This window comes from Haplochromis burtoni, unplaced genomic scaffold (genome assembly GCF_018398535.1).
Source record: "Haplochromis burtoni strain Fernald_Lab_line unplaced genomic scaffold, NCSU_Asbu1 Contig_128, whole genome shotgun sequence".
Lineage (NCBI taxonomy): Eukaryota > Metazoa > Chordata > Actinopteri > Cichliformes > Cichlidae > Haplochromis > Haplochromis burtoni.
The window spans coordinates 758,991-778,681 of record NW_024582489.1 but is presented as its reverse complement, the minus strand read 5'-3'; the positions used below and the strand labels follow the sequence as shown (position 1 = coordinate 778,681).

The 19,691-nt window shown below is 44.2% G+C and overlaps 3 protein-coding genes across 4 annotated transcripts in view; 1 reads left to right on the top strand and 2 right to left on the bottom strand.

Moving 5' to 3' along the window:
• The window catches only part of qpctla (glutaminyl-peptide cyclotransferase-like a), a 10,256-nt gene extending 5,360 nt beyond the window's left edge, over window positions 1–4,896 (top strand). Inside the window, exons 2-7 of the mRNA XM_005929993.3 lie at window positions 1,188–1,334; window positions 1,409–1,702; window positions 2,023–2,184; window positions 2,586–2,685; window positions 2,774–2,890; window positions 3,698–4,896. Coding sequence (XP_005930055.1) covers window positions 1,188–1,334; window positions 1,409–1,702; window positions 2,023–2,184; window positions 2,586–2,685; window positions 2,774–2,890; window positions 3,698–3,843 — 966 coding nt within the window. The 3' untranslated portion in view covers window positions 3,844–4,896. The remainder of the gene's footprint in view (window positions 1–1,187; window positions 1,335–1,408; window positions 1,703–2,022; window positions 2,185–2,585; window positions 2,686–2,773; window positions 2,891–3,697) is intronic.
• A 165-nt stretch (window positions 4,897–5,061) lies between these two features.
• six9 (SIX homeobox 9) lies at window positions 5,062–8,304 on the bottom strand. 2 transcript variants are annotated; one of them, XM_005929992.3, is made up of 3 exons: window positions 7,777–8,304; window positions 6,295–6,455; window positions 5,062–5,281 (listed from the first exon to the last, which is right to left on the bottom strand). In XM_005929992.3, exons 1-3 carry the CDS (start codon window positions 8,161–8,163, stop codon window positions 5,116–5,118), a joined length of 714 nt encoding a protein of 237 aa, XP_005930054.1. In that variant the 5' UTR covers window positions 8,164–8,304; the 3' UTR covers window positions 5,062–5,115. The 2 variants fall into 2 exon arrangements, with proteins under 2 accessions (XP_005930054.1, XP_014191550.1); XM_014336064.2 differs by having other exon boundaries at window positions 6,271–6,455; window positions 7,777–8,163.
• A 3,063-nt stretch (window positions 8,305–11,367) lies between these two features.
• On the bottom strand, window positions 11,368–19,187 carry six5 (SIX homeobox 5). Its single transcript, XM_005929994.3, has 3 exons — window positions 18,038–19,187; window positions 13,157–14,622; window positions 11,368–12,052 (listed from the first exon to the last, which is right to left on the bottom strand). The coding sequence occupies exons 1-3, from the start codon at window positions 18,946–18,948 to the stop codon at window positions 11,376–11,378; spliced, it is 3,054 nt and encodes a 1,017-aa protein (XP_005930056.1). The 5' UTR covers window positions 18,949–19,187; the 3' UTR covers window positions 11,368–11,375.
• Window positions 19,188–19,691: the final 504 nt, after the last annotated feature.

Genomic DNA, 19,691 nt, shown 5'->3' with positions numbered 1-19,691 from the left:
ACGATAGAATTCTTATATCGGGATATGAGATTTTGGTCATATCGCACAGCCCTAGTTGACAGTTGCCACAGTGTTCTTAGGTTTGAAAGCCTTTACCCAAATGTACCCTGGCAATTCTCAGTCCATGGCAATATCAAACTCAGTTCATTGTGGACAGTGACACTGTGGCTCTCTTCCACAGCATGTCTTTTATCCTGTCTTCCTTCTCCCACCTCAACCGGTTGCGGCAGATGGCCCCGCCCTTCCATGAGCCTGGTTCTGCTGGAGGTTTCTTCCTGTTAAAAGGGAGTTTTTCCCTCCCACTGTCGCCAAAGTGCTTGCTCATAGGGGGACATATGATTGTTGGGTTTTTCTCTGTATGTATTATTCTAGGGTCTAACTTACAATATAAAGCGCCTTTAGGTGACTGTTGTTATGAGTTGGCGCTATATAAAATCAATTGAATTGAATTGACACTGGCGTTCCAGCAGTTTACACTTATTCCTGAACATCTGAGGATGACAGTTTGAGTCTTCTTCCAGACTTTGGAAAAGTGGTGTGACATGAATAAACTCTTGATCTTGGACTCTGCAGTTGTTCAGAAATGGCTCCAAGAAACCTTCCCAGCTTATGTAAATCTACAGTTCCTTTGACTTTCCCATTATTCTGAATATTGGTCAGTACAATGATGAGTGCTGTCAAAAACAATCTACCAGATGTAGTCAATCACAATCACTGAAGAAGTACACTGTGCATGTAAACATTTGACCACAACTGTATTTTTGGTGCCCTCCTAAGAGGTTTTGGCTTTCCACCGAAGAAAACCCATGAGGACTGTGCTAAAAACATTTTATTTTATTTTTTTTTTAGTAGGGGTTAATTTTTCTTTGGCTTAAATACAGTTTTCTGTAAAACATTGCCAAAAACAACAGGAAACTGCACAGACTTGTCCTTAGTAAGGTAATGCAGACTGTTTGCCTGAACTGTGTGTGGGCTAGTTTTGCTTTGGGGCATTGAACCTTCGATAGTCAAAGGAAAAAAACATGTTGACAAAATAGTTAAATGGAGAAAAGGAGGTGTAATATAAACACTGGAGGAACTGAATGATCCTTTAAACCCATCAGAAAGGACGTGAACCTCTGGACCACGAACATGTGGAACGTCCCATGCTCGTGTTTATGCACTGTTCTTTTTTCCCTCTCCTCCAGCTGTCCCACAAACCCAGTAAGTGCTCTCCAGCTCAGATCCGCCGTCTGGCCTCTCAGGTGGACGGCACTCGCCTGTGGGAGGCTCACCTGCGGCCCATCCTGATAGAGCGCCTCCCAGGCACGCAGGGCAGCCTGTCTGTACAGCAGGTGGGTGTAAATATTTATAGCTTCCTCACTTTTACACATTCCCCCCTCATCATTAACTCCCTGCTCCACTTCAGCACATCACCTCCACCCTGTCCTCGCTGTCTGCTGGCTGGTCCATAGACCTGGACTCGTTCCAGTCCCCTACGCCTCGAGGCCAGGTCACTTTCACCAACGTCGTGGCCACTCTGGACCCTTCGGCACCTCGACGGCTGCTCCTGGCCTGCCACTATGACTCCAAGGTGCTGCCTCCAGACCCGCGAGCCCCGGAGAAGGTGTTCCTGGGGGCCAGCGATTCTGCAGTGCCCTGCGCTATGATCCTGGAACTCGCCACCTCTCTGGATGCTCAGCTTAGGTCATTCAAACAGCAGGTGGGTTTTGTGTTGGCTGAATTTAAGCAACAGACAAAGCAGATGCTGACAGATGTGGTTCCCGCTCACGATGAAAAGTAAAGGGCTGAGATGCTGACGAGAGTCTTTCTTATTGTGTTGTTTCATCCCTCTGCTTCTGAGGCCGCAGTACTGGGGAGAAAATGCTGACTCGAGCACTATCTCTCCAGAGGGCTGTGATTTATGTAGTTACCGTAGAAACACACACTGCAACAGCACTGCAGAAAGAGAAACTCAAGCCCTGCTTTTTTTTTCCCCCTCACAAATTTGATTACCTCTGCTTTCTATGTTTTTCCTCTCAGAAACTTCCCGTAACTCTCCAGCTTGTGTTTTTCGACGGCGAGGAGTCATTTGAAGAATGGACCGCCACCGACTCACTGTACGGCTCGCGCCACCTGGCCGAGCGCATGGCCAACACGCCCCACCCGGCAGCCTCCTCGCACGCCAGCATGCTTCAGGCACTGGTGAGGAAGCTGCAAGCAGAAATATGTTTCCTCTGTGGTCACACTTACTTCCTGAACCAGACGTGCTCCACGCTGTCCTTCAGTTTGCACAGCTTGACTCCAGCCACGCTTTGGTCAGTCAAATCTGAAAAAGTTTCCACCTCAGACTCAGCTTCATACTTACATCTACAGGCTCTTAAGGAGAATAATGAGCCTTTTTAAGTCAGTAAATATCCATAAAATGAAGGTAAAATGTGCATAAACTCATTTAAAAAACATTATTGCACACAAAGCTCATGAGAAAGGATTATGAGAAGGTCAGGTGAGAGGGTCATGGAGTGACCCTTTGACTTACATTAACATTTAAATTACTCTGATTAAGACAAATGCCAGCTCCCGTCTCTCTAACTTCATCTCTGCAGGATCTCTTCGTGCTGCTCGACCTACTCGGTGGTCCCGATCCGCTGATTGCAAATCACTTCGATAACACTGCACGCTGGTTTGACCGCCTGATTGCTGCAGGTAAGCGTCCGCCGTAACTCCTCCACCAATGCTTGAATCACTCCTGAACACTTGTAGACCCGATCTCTGCCTCCTCCTCCACCTTCAGAAAAGCGGCTCCATCGACAGGGTCTCCTGACGTCTCACCCCTCAGAGCAGACCTACTTCAGGAAGGATGTGTATCTCGGACCCGTGCAGGACGACCACATCCCCTTCCTTCACAAGGGTAGGTGGGAACCAGGAGTGTAGCCTGTATACCCACCCCCTGACCCCTGCAGCTGGAGGTCATCCCTCAGAGTTATTATAGTCGAAGCAAGCCACAAGACACTTCGATTAGGACTGCAGCAGCGATGCTTTCCATGAACAAAGACACTGGCAGTCCTGTACTGCTGTATTTGAATGTTTCTTTGCCTCGTTCAGATTTTTGTCTTTTGAGCAGTAATTTATAGCACACCGAACCAGCTGCTTCCTCTTTCTGTTAAGCAGAACTTCTTGGGTTTTTTTTTTTAAAAACTGGTTAAAATTGGACTTTTCTTGTTCTTGGATCCTCGCTCAGTAATACAGCTTAGCAGGATAACATGCTGCTGCCACTAAACCCAGGTGGAATTAAGACTAGCCTCAGTTCTGGTGCAGCCCGGCAGCGTTAACGTTTTCCTCTGGGATGTATGCGAAGGGTCGACTCGGGTCCCTAAATTTTTAGACAGTTAACACAAGGCTCTGTGCAGATGTGTGCATGCTCTCAACATCTGTGTGACTGTGCAGACTTGCATACCTCAGGCCAGAAGAAAGCAATAACAAATATTCAGTAACAAGAATTAATGTAGATTTAGATTTTTTTGGGGGGGGGGTTGGGCTTGTAATTACAGTCAATCCGCAAGGGTTAAAATTTAAGAAGTTCAAAACAGGTATTGAACCTTTTAAGCTCAGTACTGTAGCACATGTCTGCCTCCAGGGATTTATCTCCTTAAAGAACAGAAGTCACTTTCTTTAACCCATGCTCAGTCATCATACCTGCCTTCATGTCTCTGTACAGGCGTCCCCGTGCTGCATGTCATCGCCACTCCCTTCCCACAGTTCTGGCACACACTGGAGGACACGGAGGAGAACATGCACCGCCCGACGGTGGAGAACCTGACGAAGGTCATGGCTGTGTTTGTGGCGGAGTACCTGGGCCTCTGAGCGCTGAACATAGATAGCAACAGTCCGAACAGGACTGGCGATAAACAGCGACGTGAGGAAGAGGAGAGCCTGGTGAAATTAAATAAACTGGAATCTGAACTTTACCAAAGACGTGTATCTGCTGGGCAGTCCTCGGGTTCACGTGGACAACGAATTGGACACAGCTGAGCAAAGTGTGTGAAGTGGATGGTTAAAACTTGATTACTAATACACATGCTGGGGAGCATCATACCTGAGAAGCAGCTGGGAAATGTGTCTGTGACTCTATATTAATGTTTTTGTTCTGTTCCTGTGAAAGAAAAAAAGCCTTATTAGCCTTATTGATGATTTAGCCTGTTAATAAGAGATGGAGATGCTCTTCGTCTTCTTGAGAGGGACCTGTTGTGCTCGTTTTCAGCTCCGAGATTTTTCTCTCAGACTCTGCTCAAGTAGTTTTGCATGATTTACTGATCACGTGCAGCCTGAAACAAGCCTCTCCTTTTAAACTGAGCTCATTTTGATTGGCTGCCCATCATAAATAATAGAATATCTGCTCTCAGTGACATCATTCAGAGCCAAGTGTAGAAAAAAAACTGTGAAAAAGCGCATTTAGAGCACTCTCAAGCTTGAGCTTTGGCCATATGTAATAGGAGCATCCACAACTGTAGCCGTTTATATATACATATGAAAGGAAACCAGCAAAAGCACGACGGGTCCCCCTTTAAGAACGACCTGTGACGAGCGCTGCTGCTGAGGACGCTTTTCGTAGTTTATCTGTGAGTACCTTCTCCTGACTTTACCTTCACATCAGTGAAGATCCTCATGGCCTTGGCTGTTATGAAGTGCCAGCAAGATGAAAATCATGAAGATGAAGATGTTACTATGGTAAAAGATCATACCGCAGTGATTGTGAAATTATTTTATTCAGGTTCTCTTACAGTTTCAAGACATTTCAGGAAGTCGTAAACACTGAAAACGCTGTCTCCTGGTTCAGTGTGTAACCTTTGGGTATGATACATGTGGGTGCAGTTTACCAGCATGTACCCTTTAATAAAAATAATTCCCTGATCGTTATAAATGTTTTGATTTCATCTGTGAATGCAGTGTGGAGATGCACCTTTATGCCACACCTGTGATCCAGTCTGTTGGCTTTAATCTCCAGACGTCTGATGTCTGTCTTGTGTGATATTCTGTAAACGTTTAAGTCTCTGTAGGGGATCTGCTAGGTCTTGTTTTGGTAATAAACTTTCAATGACAACAGAAATTATGATGATCTATCAACCACTGGACAGCTTAAACATCTTGATGCCCTCCACATGTGTGGTGCAGTGGAGGAGGCAGTGGATGGAAAAGGGGTGGAGGTGGTTCGCTGCAGCACTGGGGACTGCCTGGAGGTGAAAGGTCGTTGTCAGAGGATGGGTAGGCTTGTTCTGAAGGTCCTCGAGAGCCTGTCTGAAAACTGAAGGATCATGAGATTTAGAAAAAAAGTACAGATTAATGTCTTACTGTAGCCACAAGGTGGTGCTATTATGCAAAATTCAACGCGTGCGCCACAGTGATAAATTCTATTTACGGCATGCCAGATTAAAGTCTCCTTAAAGCGTTTTGTAGAAAGTACAACCCAGCTAAATGCTTCGCTTCACATAGATGTTTTTTTTTCTTCTAGTTTTAACAGGGGAAAAAATCGTTCAGCCATTCGCTTGTTTTTTTCTCACAACGTTGACTCGAACTTTCAGAATTATCATCACTATGTGCATGAAATGCATATTAACTAAAATACCAGTTTCTTTAAACTGATATGTACTGCTTATGTAATTTAGTTTGGTGATAGAAAAAAAAGCTACTGGAAAAAAGGAGGAACTATTTTATGCCCGACTATAAGGTAAGAGAATCGAGTTAGCTTATGGTGGCAATGTTTTAAAATCACTCGGCGATTTTTTTAAAAATCGGTTTCTTAACGAAAAGTATAAAATCAATGATTTCTGTAAAGACCCTATTCTATTTTAAGTTAAAGGTATGAGTAGGTGATTTTTTTTTAGTCATTAATTTAAATCATTACAGAAAGCACAAATCCCGATTTTTATTGCTTAATGCTAAACGCCAACGGTTTGTTTATTCAGTGTATCCATTCGCTTTCTGTGGGCCACTGATGGCGCCTTCCATTAGCAGTCGCAATTTCCCTGTTCCCAGTCAGACGTTTCACCTGCACATACACTCAAGTCGGACGTCCAATTTGACAAATCGGAGAAACCCCAAACTACGATTTAGCAATCCAGGATGGCAGCAGTGCGCTTAAACATAAGTAAAACTGCGTTGTCTTTACTGTTTTTCGTACGTCGCTCCCAGCTCCGACTTTCGAGGTAACTAGACGCGTTCATCACTTTTTATTATCAGTATTAGTTTACATGGGGGTTCTTTGAATGATAAGAGGACAGCAGTTCAGCTTACAGCGACCTGGTGCCCTTCACTGACCCGGTAAACTCCGCTATGCGGTCCCTCTGCCGGCGGTTCTTGAACCAGTTGCTGACCTGGATGGCGGTGAGGCCGGTGGCTGCTGCTAGCTCCCGCTTTTCTCGGGTGGAGGGATACGGCTTACGGTGGTACCACTCCCTGAGGATACTCCGAGATTTTTCCTGTTTGCAGTTAAATAAAATAAATAGTGAAATCTGGACATTATTATCAGAAGATATGTGAGTGATCCAGAAACTGTAATAGCATCTCTTATTAGCTGACGGGCCATGTGCATCTCTGTGTCAGGTCTTTTTCCTATTTCTTACATACACGACTTTTAGATACCTTCCTTCTACTGAGATTTGTTTTTGTCTCCGCATTTTCAGTTTCCTCATTTTTAAAGCACACATTGCACACCCTGCTGAGCTAAACCTTTTGACTAATTGCAAAAAAAACCCAAACCTTTTATGCCTGTCAAACTATTATCTTTGGCATTTCTCATAGACTGAACTAGATTGAAGTGCCTAAAGATACCCCTTACATGTAGACAGCACTGGTCCATCCTTGAGTTAGGTCAGTGTTAACTGGTTCCAAATAACTAACCATCCATTCTCTTCCACTTATCCTTGTCAGGGTAGCAGGAGGGCTGGAGCCTATCCCAGCTATCACAGAACAAGAGGCAGTTCACCCTGGACAATTTGCCTAACCCCACTAACTGCATGTCTTTGGACTATGGGAGGAAATCGGAGTACCCGGAGAGATGTTCAATCTCTTCTTGCTGTCAGGCAACAGTGCTAACCACCACGCCACCGTGCCGCCTTCTGAATAACTAACGAACACATTTTTTTAAAAAACAAAACCCATTCCTCTGAAAATATTTTTAATCCTTGTAGCTGACCTAAGTGAAACAGCAGCCAGTGTCCAAAGAAAGACTTTGAAAAAGCTTCAGAAAACCTGAAGAACTATTAGTCAAGACCACTTTAAAAATTACAAGTTCTACTCCTTAGAAGCAAAATATAAAGAAATTAGGGTGGCTCGAGATTTGCATAGCACTGTATTTTAAGCCGAAATACAATGGCATAGATGCAGCATGCTCCATAGAAATGCTTAAATTAAGTATGTGAGTAAAATACCAAGTTACATCCCACTGGTCCTATAATGCTCTGAACCAATAGTTTAAGATTAATAATACTCTTTACTCACCAAAGCAGGGTGGGACAGTTTATATTTACATATAATTAGATTCATTACTATAAAAATACTTGAAAGATAATGTTTTATGCAAAGCACAAAAATATAAATTATGTATTTATACTATAGAGGTCACATACTGTATTAAAGATGCAGTATTCCTCAGATGTGATAGTACACGACTTGTACATAGTAGTATTAGTAGCCCACAAGTACACTATGCTCCACTTCAATCAGTGCCAGTACACTACTTGATTAAATGCAACTCACACTTCAGTTACTTAAAAACATGCAGTTTTAGTGTTTGCCTACCTTGAAGCAGTAACTGGTCTCCTCTCCGTCCCAGATGGTGTTTGGTAGAGGAAATTTTCTCCTCACGCGGTACTTCCCCACAGCTCCCAGGGGTCGGCCCCTCTGCCTCTCCGCTTCTATGTAGTGGGCTTGCAGCCAGAGCTGCTGCAGGAGCGGGTGGCTGCGTGCAGAGAAGGGGAAGCCCTCCAGCAGGGTGTAGAGGTCTGAGAAGCGCCCTTGGTGAAAGGCCACCGCGGCTTTGGCTTTTAGCACGCTCTCAAGCTCCCCGGGGCACGAGGAGGAGGAAGCAGGAGGAAGAGTGCGGAGGAAGCTGGCGAGACGATCTATGCAGCCGCTCTGCAGCAGGACCTCGCACACGCAGGTGACCTGCTCTGCTGTGAAGATCATAGCTGCATGGACGGGTCCTGAGGCGCAAGGTGAAAATATCTTCTCAGGAGAGCGCCAAAGCCTTCCCTCTATGCCCTTGTGTGTGTGGATGAACAAAAACTAAGTAAACTGCATGTGTGTGTAGCATTACTCATCATACCCCGGCACAGGTAACCTGAGACCATCAGGGCTATCATAACACACCATGCATCCCCTCCTTCTCTTGTACAAACACATGCATGCACAAGCTCACACACATTTTGGTCTGACTTGCACGCAGAGTCAGAGCACGATGGTTTCTCAGTAAAAGAACACATTTGAATAAAATTTTCTTGCCAAATTAGAAGCAAAGGTTGTCACCCCCCCTCACTCGCAATAATCTACAGTTCCAAAGTGTGGCGCATGAGGACATCCACAATAATCACAGTCTTTTCTGTAAATGTAGTTTATTACAGTATCATGTAATATAAAAAATAGAATGCATTTGAGTACAAAAATGAGAAGACGAGGCACAAATGATCCCTTTGAAAACTCGGAAACAAAAACAAAGCAAAAACACACGATATCTTTGGTTAAGTCTGGAGTCATGAATGTTACACGTCAGGCTGGAGAGTGAAAACCAATCCAGGAACGTGTGCGTAAGCCATGCAGGCTTTAATGTCAACATACTTTGGTAAGAAATGGCTAATATGAACAAACACAATGAAAACATTTTCCTTTACCCCCCCCCCCAAACAAATTTAAACACTCAGCTAAATTCAGGTTGATTTGTCCAAGCTAATGTCCTGGAAGCTGAGCTTGGAAAACCTTACAGCGTGAATTGATAATGAACATTTCCTATCCACAGCTTCTCCTCGAGGACTGTTTTAAAAACTACTAACTGATTGATGCATGCCTTAAATAGATTAAATGAGACCAACAAACACACACACATTAATGTAACTATACGTGTTTTTCTGATTTTTTTTTTGTACCATAATTGGCCAAAGGTTTGACCGCTTACCTGTGTTATGACAACAGAAAGGTCACACAGCTTTGATCGAGCTGTACTCAAAAATTTAACAATATCTCAAAAACACGAACCACAACTTCCTGATTAATCTTCTTGGCTCCTTATCTTTCTGTGTCACTCTTACTAAGAGACTGTGAAATGAGTCCGACCGCTGTCATAACACCGTGGCAGCGCAGCGTAAACAATATGTGAATGAAATGTGCAAAATATACAACAACAACAAAATAAAAAAACACAACTGAGCTATGACCACACAACCAAAAAAAGAAAAGACACGTTTGTGTATCACTGAACAAACTCATTCATAAACGTAGACACAAAAGAATCCATATGAAGTGAATCCAGATATTTGGTTGAGTACATAGCAAATATATATAGCACGTTTTAGTCAGAACATCAATAACATCAAACGTGTGAGCTTTAAAATAAGGCACTTATAAGTATTAACATGCTGAGATGTTAACAGGAAACATCGCAACATGTTTTAGTGTAATGCTCTGCTGTGCTTCCTTTTAAAAGCTCAGCACAGCTTCTTTTTATCTCCCAAGAGTACTGGCTTTAAAAAAATTACACTCAGCCACTGTGCGACATAGTGTCTTATGAAGAACTAAACATGCATTGCATAGAGTATAAACCCTTTTATTTCCTCCTGTTCTATATATAGGTTTGTTTGTTTTTTTAAACAAAGGTCAGGCAGTGCTGAATCCTGGAAACTGCAGACAGTTCAATGATAAAAACAACACTACTAACGTCTGGTAATAAAATACTGTCATATAGCCCTTTCAGCTATGATCTATGTTTGTGTAGATTATAATATTCGCTATATTCCTGGTCAAACTCGTTGCAACTGGGCAACAGATTCAGCCATGCTTGCCCTTAATCACCGACTGTGTTCATAACTGACAGAACTGGTGGTGTCGATGCTTGGTGGTCAGATGTTCGGAGGGTGACATCCTGCAGGGTGGGATGAGAATCCGAACCCCTAAGTTAAAAATAAAAGTCTCCACTGTGGGTTTAGGGTGAGTTTGTGTTGTTGCTACAAGTAGCTACTCCCTTATTCACTAGGGATTGGGAAGATTTTTTATGCTGGATGCTCTTCCTGACGCAACCCCGAAAGGGATTTGGGTCTCCACCCAGAATCGAGGATCGTTTATTTGTTAGGTGAACCTGTTACACATGTAGGAGTTAAATTATCCTGACGAAAGTGTGGAAGAGGACTGGTGGATGGTGAAAATATGGTGGACTGGTGTGGCGCGAGCAGTTAGGCAGATGATCCAGTTGTTTTGAAGAGAGGTGAGTCCGACTGTTCTGTACACTCCTACTCTACACTGTGAGGAATTAAATATTAGGGATACTTGGGGTGGTAACTGGAAGAATAAGACCATGAGATGCAAGTCAGATTCTTCAAAGTTGGAGACAAAGTGAGAAGGAGCTCAGAGGAGAGCCGCTGCCCTTCTGCTTTAAAAAGAACCAGCTGAAGTGGTTCAGGGATCCGACCAGGACGACTCCACGACTGATCGCTGGAAACAGTGTGCTGTTGTTGCTGGCTTGGGAATGTCTTGGTTTCCTCCTGGAAGAACTGAAGTTGATAGCTGCTTAGGCTACTTTCTACTATGACCTGGTCCAGGATGAGTGGGAGATGATGGATGAAGGGATATTGCTGGAGTGTTGGCAGAATATATTCAGGCTGAATTCAGGACAGGGAGGGAACCATTTAAAGATTTTTCCCTTTTGAACAGTGTATCACTGTTGTGGATCTATATCAGAAACCCAGACGTAGTAGAGCTGAGTTAGTCCACAAAACCACAAGAAGGATCCATGACCCCTGACCCCATGACTCACAAGTCTTGGTCTAACATCAAGACTTGTGAGTCAAGCAGATTAATCCTTAAATCATCTGTGCGGATCTGATCTTTAAAAAAAAAAAAAAAAAAAAAAAGTAAGGCACATACCGATTTTAGTAAAAAATAAAATAAAAAAAATCTTAATCCAAACTGAGAGGAGTAATTGAACCAGCAGGTGAATAATCCCATTCATAATAAAGAGAGCTGGAAAATTTCCAGCTAGCACCACAATGGCATCTGGTCTACTGAGTGAGAATTGCTGCTGTAGGTTATAAAAAAAATATGGTGATCTTATATGATGCATGATGTGGGATAAAAATGTTTCAAGTCATCCAAACAAGACAAACAGATCTGTGGTGTTGAACCAGTTTTAAAAACTATAAGCCCAGCTCGTCATCCACAGGGACAGACTGAAGCTGAGTAAGGATTTTTGATTCTCCATCGATTTCCTCTGGATTCCCAAGTGGCGAGCTGGCTTCCACATCCTGCTCTGGAGAGGGGCTGCCCAGGAGCAGCGACTCCCCACCAGGTAGACCCAACAAGGCTGGGTCCACAGGTAGGTCCCCCTTGGTGCGGACGTCAAACAGAGTTAAACTGGCTGAAGTGGAGAGGGGCACTGGGCTCCACACTGGCTGGGGCATTTGGCTATTTGGTGTCACTCCAGTGTACATGGGGCTGAGCGTGAGCATGCTTTCTGGAGTCAGAGCATTCTGCGTTGTCGGGGTGGCCGTTGGGTCCAGCGGGTGAGGGGAGGGGATTGCATGCACTTGGCTGGTTTGGATGGGAGTCTCTTGAGCACAGTATGGTGGAGATGAGCTGATGAAGTTCAGGGGAGATGATGCGGCGAGGCTGCTGGGCGTTGGTGTTGAAGGCTGTGAGACTACGGGAAAGGTAGAAGGGTTAAGAATGGGGATCACTCCGTTTGTAGAGATGGTGGAAGCGTCAGGGACTGGTTTCAGGGGCAAACTGGTGAGCTGAATGCCTGCTGGGATGGTCAGAATCAGCTTGCCTTGCTGGACACTCAGGTAGGGGCTACCACCGAGGAGAAGGTTACCTATGAATATGAATGATAAATGATAAACTGGCAACAATCTAAACAATATAACCAGATTCAGCTGATATAAAAAGCAATGGGGCTATATCTTATAAGTGCATGCAGCAATCCAAGTTATAGATCAATACGTTTAATGAGTGTTTTACAGAATGGCATATATATATATAATATCATACAGAAACAGAACATGTTTCTGAAAGCATTATTTTCTTTTATGTTTGGTTTTTTTTCCATTGATAGCACTGCAAAACCAAACACTGTACTGATAAATATTCCTCGAATTTTCCCAGGTACATACTAACATGCTGGTAGATGCTTATATTAAACATGTCCAGTGTTGCACATAATGAGGTCAGAGGATCTGAGCAGAACCACAGGCTTCAGATAGCTTTTCATACTGTTGGCTTTGGATGATGTTATTTAGAATGGATATTCCCTCATGCGGTCATCTCAGGCACACGGCAACCTGCTGTTCAAACTTTTATTTATGAATGGATGCCAATCAGAATCAAATAGATTCAACTTTTCCCCCTATAGAGACGACATTTGAGGACCTCCCCAGTACACCCAATGATAAGCTTTGATACCTCAGTATATAATAAAGACGTAGTTTGATGACAATTAGAATAGTTTCTGGGTTTTTCCAAGGGTAGGTGGGTAGCAAAATATTAATCATAACCAATTCTGATTAAGCAAAAAATGTCAATGTCTGCTCGTCTTTGACTTGTGTGACATGTTGTTGATTATTTGCAAGACAAAACCCCCAAAAAACATGTCTGTCATTGTTTTTTCTTTCTGCACCACATAAACAATCAATGATGATCTATTAATCAATAATGAAAAAGATTTTTTTGAGTCCTAAAACATTCAAATGTCTTTGCGCACTCTTTCTGACTAACAGTAACTTCAAAATTTTCACCTTTTCTGACTGTAAATACAATCAGTTCATGTGAATATGAAAAAGAAGTCATGTCTGAGAAGCTGGAAGCAGTAACAAATACACACACATAGATATATGTATATATAATTATTAATCAATAATCAGTTAATTTTCTCTTAGTTCTGGGTGCTACATTTTTTAAATATTTAATGAATTGAGAGTACCTGGAGGGGTAGAGGGTAGCTGAATGATGCCGGAGTTTAGGAGCTGCACCGTAGGGGCCGTGCTGGCTGGAGGAGCTACGCTCTGAATGGGCCTCAGCTGGTTTAACCTGAGAGGAGCCTGTGGGACCCCTCCAGCTGCAGGAGCTGAAGTGAGGATCTGTAATGGCAGACGGGCAGAAGGGATGGAGATAGAAGGACTGGCAGGTACCACCTGTGGGAAAGAGATGGTGGAGGAAGTTTGGATGGAGGAGACTGGTACCAGCTGGGGCACAGAGAGTGGGACGAGCTGTGCCGGTGTGCCACCTTTGGCCTGGGGGACTGGGACGACTTGTGTTGGGGAAGAGATGGAAATAACCTGCGGTGTCTGGATTTTGCTGGGTGTACAGTTTGTGGTCTGCTCCCCCAGTTGTTGCATCACGTGCTGGGGGAGCTGGCTGTTGTTGAGCGGTGAGATGGAAACTATGGTTGTGGCACCTTCAGACATAGCTGCCGAGGCTTCCTGTTGCTGCTGTGCCAGTCTGTTTCCTGTGTTCAGAGTCTGGGGGCTTTGAAATTGAGGCGCTGGTGAGGTGAGGGGGGATACTGGGACCAGCTGAGGGCACTGGGATACCTGGGCTCCCGAAGAGTGCTGAACCAGGTGAGATACTGGTATACCCTGGATGGAAGGCACAACCTGGGGCAGAGAGAAAACCTGAGGGGTGCAGTTGCTGGTTGAAATCACAGAGCTAGGAGGGTTGAGGCTGGTAGAGGGAGCAGTAGCAGAGATGCTATACTCCCCTTGCTCCCCTGCAGAACTGGAGACAAGCATGCCTGCAGATGACAGAGACGCTGGGAGGGGGAGGGAGTCCTGGCGTTGGTGGTTTTGTGTTAAAACTAGTGAAGAGAGGCTGGTTGGTGAGGAAGAGGAAGAAGAGGATGATACCGTCTGGCTGCTGCCCTCTGATTCGGAAACACTGATGAAGCCCATTGCACTGTCACTCTCGGTCTTGGTTTGCAGGGGAAGAGAAATGATGGGGTTCGAGACAGGCGTGACGTTAGTATTAAGAACAACTGCTGGAACGCCGCTCGGCTTGGCCTCCATTTCTGAAACTTCCTGCTCCACCCCAGAAACAGCTTGCTGTGGCTGCTGCACACCAACTCCAGATTTGGTTATTACTTGAGCCCCGTTCAGTATTAAAGGAGAGCTGGTTCCAACAGGACTCAGTGTGACGGTCTGGCAATCACCTAAATTTATCCCATTAATTATAACACCAGCACCACTGCTGGAGATCAGGGAGTTGCCATTGAGCAGAGAGGCGGTGAGGAAGCCGCTGGACCCGTTGAGGATGAGCTGGCCTCCAGTGCTGGACGGGACCGCAGAGACAGAGATGATGGAAGCTGTGGAGCCGGCAGCCTCGTCTGGTTTGTCGAGAGTGTCGTCCATCGCACCCGCCTCATCCTCAGTGCTGTGGTTCCCATCGGACTCACTGAAGTGGTCAAATATAAAGGACAGAAGCACACACAGACAAATGAGTTTTTAATGTTACAAGAAATGAACGAAAATACACAATTAGATCAACTCACAAATAAAACAAAACCTTAAGACTGAAAAATGTTTGATTCAAAAAGTAGCTACTTGTAAGACTGCAGCTAATAATTATATATTCATTATTTTTATAAAATTCAGCCCACGATTTTCAGTCTAACCAAAAAGAGGAAAAAGCCTCAACTCTTTTATAACAGAATTTAAAGTCAGTGAATATGTGTCTGTTTGGAAAGAGCTCAAATTATTAATCAATAATCAGACTTGCTGTTGGTTAATTTTCTGTTAAACTAACTAGGTAAATAATTAACTAAGCAGCCAGATAAAGAGGCAAACACTCCTCTCCAGCACCAGAGGCAAGGAGTGTGATTCCCCCTGAATTTTGAACCCACAGTCCACCGCCCAAGAGGAGAGGTGTGCACATCAGGATAACCCGCAATATCCAGAATCTAATTCACTGCTGCCCCATAATGGACTGGTTCTCATAGCACTCTTCTACTTAAGCGCTGTTTTTTTTTTTAAAGTTGTTTCTATCCAACTTCACACACATTCATACTGCGATGGATGCATCTGAGAGCAACTTGGGGTTAATATCTTGCCCAAGGATATTTGGCATGCAGACGGGAGTAGACGAGGAGTGAACCACCAACCTTCCGATTAGCAGGTGACCTGCTACAACAATAGAGAGAAAACCCCAAGAATCAGACAACCCTCTATGAGCACTTGGTGACAGTGGGAAGGAAAAACTCCCTTTTAACAGGAAGAAACCTCCGGCAGAATCAGGCTCAGGGAGTGACGGCCATCTGCCACAACTTTGTGGTGAGAGAAGACAGGACAGAAGGCACACTATGGAAACAGCCAAAGATTAAAAATAACCAGTAATTAAATGCAGAGTGAAGAAGAAACGCTCAGTGCAGCCCAAGATTATTGCAGTGCAACTAAGGGAGGATTCACAATCACCTGAGCCAGCCCTAACTATGTGCTTCATCAACAAGGAAAGTTTCAAGCCTACTTTTAAAAATAGAAGAGGGGCCTCCACATCAGCACCGGGGTAGGAGTGTAAAAGAAGTCGAAACAGGAAAGAGAGAAATCCCAAAGTCTTCTTCAGAAAGTTTCATCTGTCTCAGCTGCTGGAGCATCTCCCTCTCTGTAATGTGGGAGTTTCTGAGCTCCTGCACCAGTACGTCACTGAACACAGTTCAGAGGTGCCCGACAAGCAGAAACGACACCAGGACGTGGCAGTTGTGATGTCACTTTTGGCGCGTGCTGCAATTTGTTGTGGTGCCAACGGCGAGTATAAACCGGCTATTAAGGGACTTAGGATGAATCTCATCCACCCTCCAGGGCCAGGCCGCTAGAGACTAATCAACTATTCATTACAACTATAAATAAATAAATAGATGTATTTGTCCCCACGGGGAAGTCACCTGACATTTGCAGACACCTCAAATAAAACCATCCCATCAACATAAGACAAGCACACGTTAAACACTCTTTCACTCTTCCTGTAGCGTAGGGATGACTTTGGCCACACGAACTGAGCAGGCTGTGTGTTGCTCATGTTCAGACGTTTGATGGCTCGAGGAATAAAAGATAGGATCGACCATTTGTGAACAAGACGGGACAATGACGCCATGCAGATGGTAAAAAAAAAAATCTAATTTAAGCTCTGTGTATATAATATTACAGGATTCAAATCTATTAGACTGAGCAAGCAACCTTCATCGTACCAAGTAACACTCTCTTTTCTTCTAACTGCACTCTGCTGTTTCCATTACCATCGTGTGAAACTTTAAATGTGATATAAATGCATTTAAGATTCAATATTACTAGAATACTAAAAAAACAACAACAAAGCAAACCACTTTCCAAGAGCACATCCAATCAGCAATATACTGTCACTCTTAAATATGTTAAATATTTCTAATTCAAAACTAGGATGCCTGCAAATTTTAAAATTTGCCTCAGCAGGATGTTTGATTTTAAAGGGAGAGTAGCATCCACTTTATGGTGCAGAAATCATTTTGTATCCGTCCGGAAATCCTAACATAATCAAAGCGTTCTTCTAATGCTGACGTTCTCCAACAGTTTCTGGCATGCCTCCTTTAGAAGAAGCTACTTTCAGCTGATCCCTTATTAACAAAGGGTCGCCACAGCAGGTAGCTGCACGTTTGATTTGACTGCACTGTACAGCGACTTTGTCGTTTCAACTGAGGGAATGCAGGTTAAATATTTGCGAACAGGCTCATTTACACTAATGTTTACTGGTGATCTTTGTTCCTGTGAATTAAGGCAAAAATACTTATTGGTGCTGTTTTAGAGACTTTATAATACAGTAGTCAGTTACGGACTCTAAAAACCTTTATAAATGCAACATCAGGATTATCACAAAAAGTGGGGCTCAAAGTTGCTGTATGATCACCTACCTACCTACTGACATTAATCCTAATTTTTAAGTTTTAGTGCATCAGGAGGTTCTGAGGCTTTGTTTTTTTAAGACTGACATTAATCAGACACGATGAGTTGCGTGTCCCAGTTTTAAAACGGAATCTAACCGAATCTTTTCTAAAGAAACTAAACTAAAATGAGCAAAACCTCTGTGGAAATGTAACTGAAACTAAGATGAATTGATAATAAAACTTCTAAATAAGCTGGAACATGTTCTTATCACTTGGATACATTTGGTGATATGTGGTTAATGTGTGAAAATAAAGCATCTTGGTGGCCCCAGTCTGCCAGACCGTGGGGTTTGATACAGCACAGCAAACTTATCTTTCTTATCTTTTCACAAACTTCCCCTCCCACTGCTTGCAGAAATCTTTATTTTAAAACTGTGATTTCAGCCTCCCCCCACACTCCCACCTTTGCCTTAGTTTACGCTCTTTTCCTCCCCTAACCTCTGTCACCCTGTGGCTCTGTAGGATGCGGTGCAGGGTTTCAGGAAACTTGAGCCACAGTGGGCGCCTAGATCTCACATTTCATAACAAAGCAACATGCTCTTGGTGTCAGACATGTGTGGCCTCACTGCTGTCAGAAGTCACCTCCTGTTCATCTTCCTACTTCGTGCCATTTCTGAGTTTTGCCACACTGATTTGTGCACTCCTGCAGGCAGCCCTCTGTAGGTCTGCGCGCTTTTTAATTGGTAAGCTTTTATGTGCTGCTTTCAGTGACTTTTCTGATAAGCCCTCGCTATAAAAGACAAAGTAAAGAAAAAAAGCTTCGTTCAGATAAACACAGGGCAGCTAAAAAACAGCAGCTGCTGCCGCTCAGGCTGTGACTCCTTGCTTGCTACCAAACTTAGAGCGCAAACAGAGATAAAGGCGACAGCTGGATTGTGTTTCCAGTGTTGCGGGTCTTGCCTTTTGCTGTGGGTCCCGGACGGGGTCCTGTCCCTCTGCCTGCGGTTCTTGAACCAGTTGCTGACCTGCGTGAGGGATAGCCCGGTGATTTTGGCCAGGTTTTTCTTCTCGTCCGGAGTGGGATACCTGTTGCTCTTGTAGCACTCTTTCAGGGCATTGCGGGACTTCTCTTTGAAGCAGTACACGGTCTCTTCTCCGTCCCAGATGGTTTTGGGTAGGGGGAACTTCTTTCTGAGCCGGTACTTGTCCACTGCGCCCAGGCTACGGCCCCGGGACCTCTCCGCCTCCTTGTAGCGGGCTTTGAGGTACAGGTCCTGCAGGAACCCGTGGTTAGACGGGTGGAAGTTGTGGCTTTCCAGGATGGCGTACAGCTCCTTGAATTCCTCCCGGTGGAAAGCCACCAGTGCCTGGGCCTTTAGCAGGGTCTCGTTGCCACGTAGCAGCTCGGACGAAGGAGGTATAGTGGAGAGAAATCTCCACAGGCGATCCACATTGCCCGCCTGCAGAAGGGCCTCGCACAGACATGAGACCTGGTCAGTGGAAAAACTCAGCGCCGACTTTTGGAAACTTTGGAGCAGTTGTTCCGAAATTTGGAGCGGATCTTTCTCTTCTTTGGTCTCCGACCCCGCTGGCTCCCCTGTGCTGTTCTCAGATTGTTCTGTGGACTCCAAAGACAAGGAAGCCATTTTCACTTTAACTTTTTTTTCCACCCGTAGTTCCTCCTCCTCCTCCTCCTCGCTCCCTCCCTCTGCAGCGCCGTCCTCTCTCCCATCCTCCAAACCGCGAGCGTGCTCGATGAACAACGGCGGCCACGCCCCTTTGTTCCTCAAGCCGCACAGACATCGGAGGGAAAGCAAGAGCGGTTGCTTCTGATTATCAAATAATCCGATGCAAAGACTGATACGGAGCATTTACATAATTTATTTTTTAATGAAGCAAAGGTAATTAGAAAGCTTTGCTTTTGGATATCTGACATTTTTAAGACATCCCGGTAAATTTCTAGGAGGTAAATTAGGCTTTTATTTTGGAGAAGAAATCTCACATAGAGCTTTTATTTTGGAAACCCCCCCAAAAAACATATCCCCCATAGCGTCCAATAACTAGCTTGAGTATTTAATTTGGAAAAATGAAACTTTAAAGCAGGGGCGAAACTGGGACTGTTGAAGGGGGCCACGCGAATAAGCAACCCTCCACAACAGTCCCAGTTTCTCGTGTGGCCCCTTTGGATTCTGAATTGCAGGCCTCTCCTTGTAAATATGTCAAACTCTAAGTGAGAATTTAAACACTCACAAATGTATATGTAAAATGTTTAATACTACATTTTTTTTTCTTACTGCCTTGTAATAGTAAATACTTTATAAATGTACTTTGAGTCCCGAAGTTCTCATTTAGTCAAGTCAAGTCAAGTGGCTTTATTGTCATTTCAACCATGTGTACAGTACACAGTGAAACGAGACAACGGTCCTCCAAGACCACAGTGCTACATATAGCATATAACAGACAATCAACACAGGACTACATAAAGTGCAATGCGCAAAAATTGCAACAAAACAAAACAAAGACAGTACCACACCAGACAGAACAGAACGATGCAGACACAACACTGCAATAGAAATGTGCAAAAGACTGAATATTGTGCAAAAAGTCACTTGGT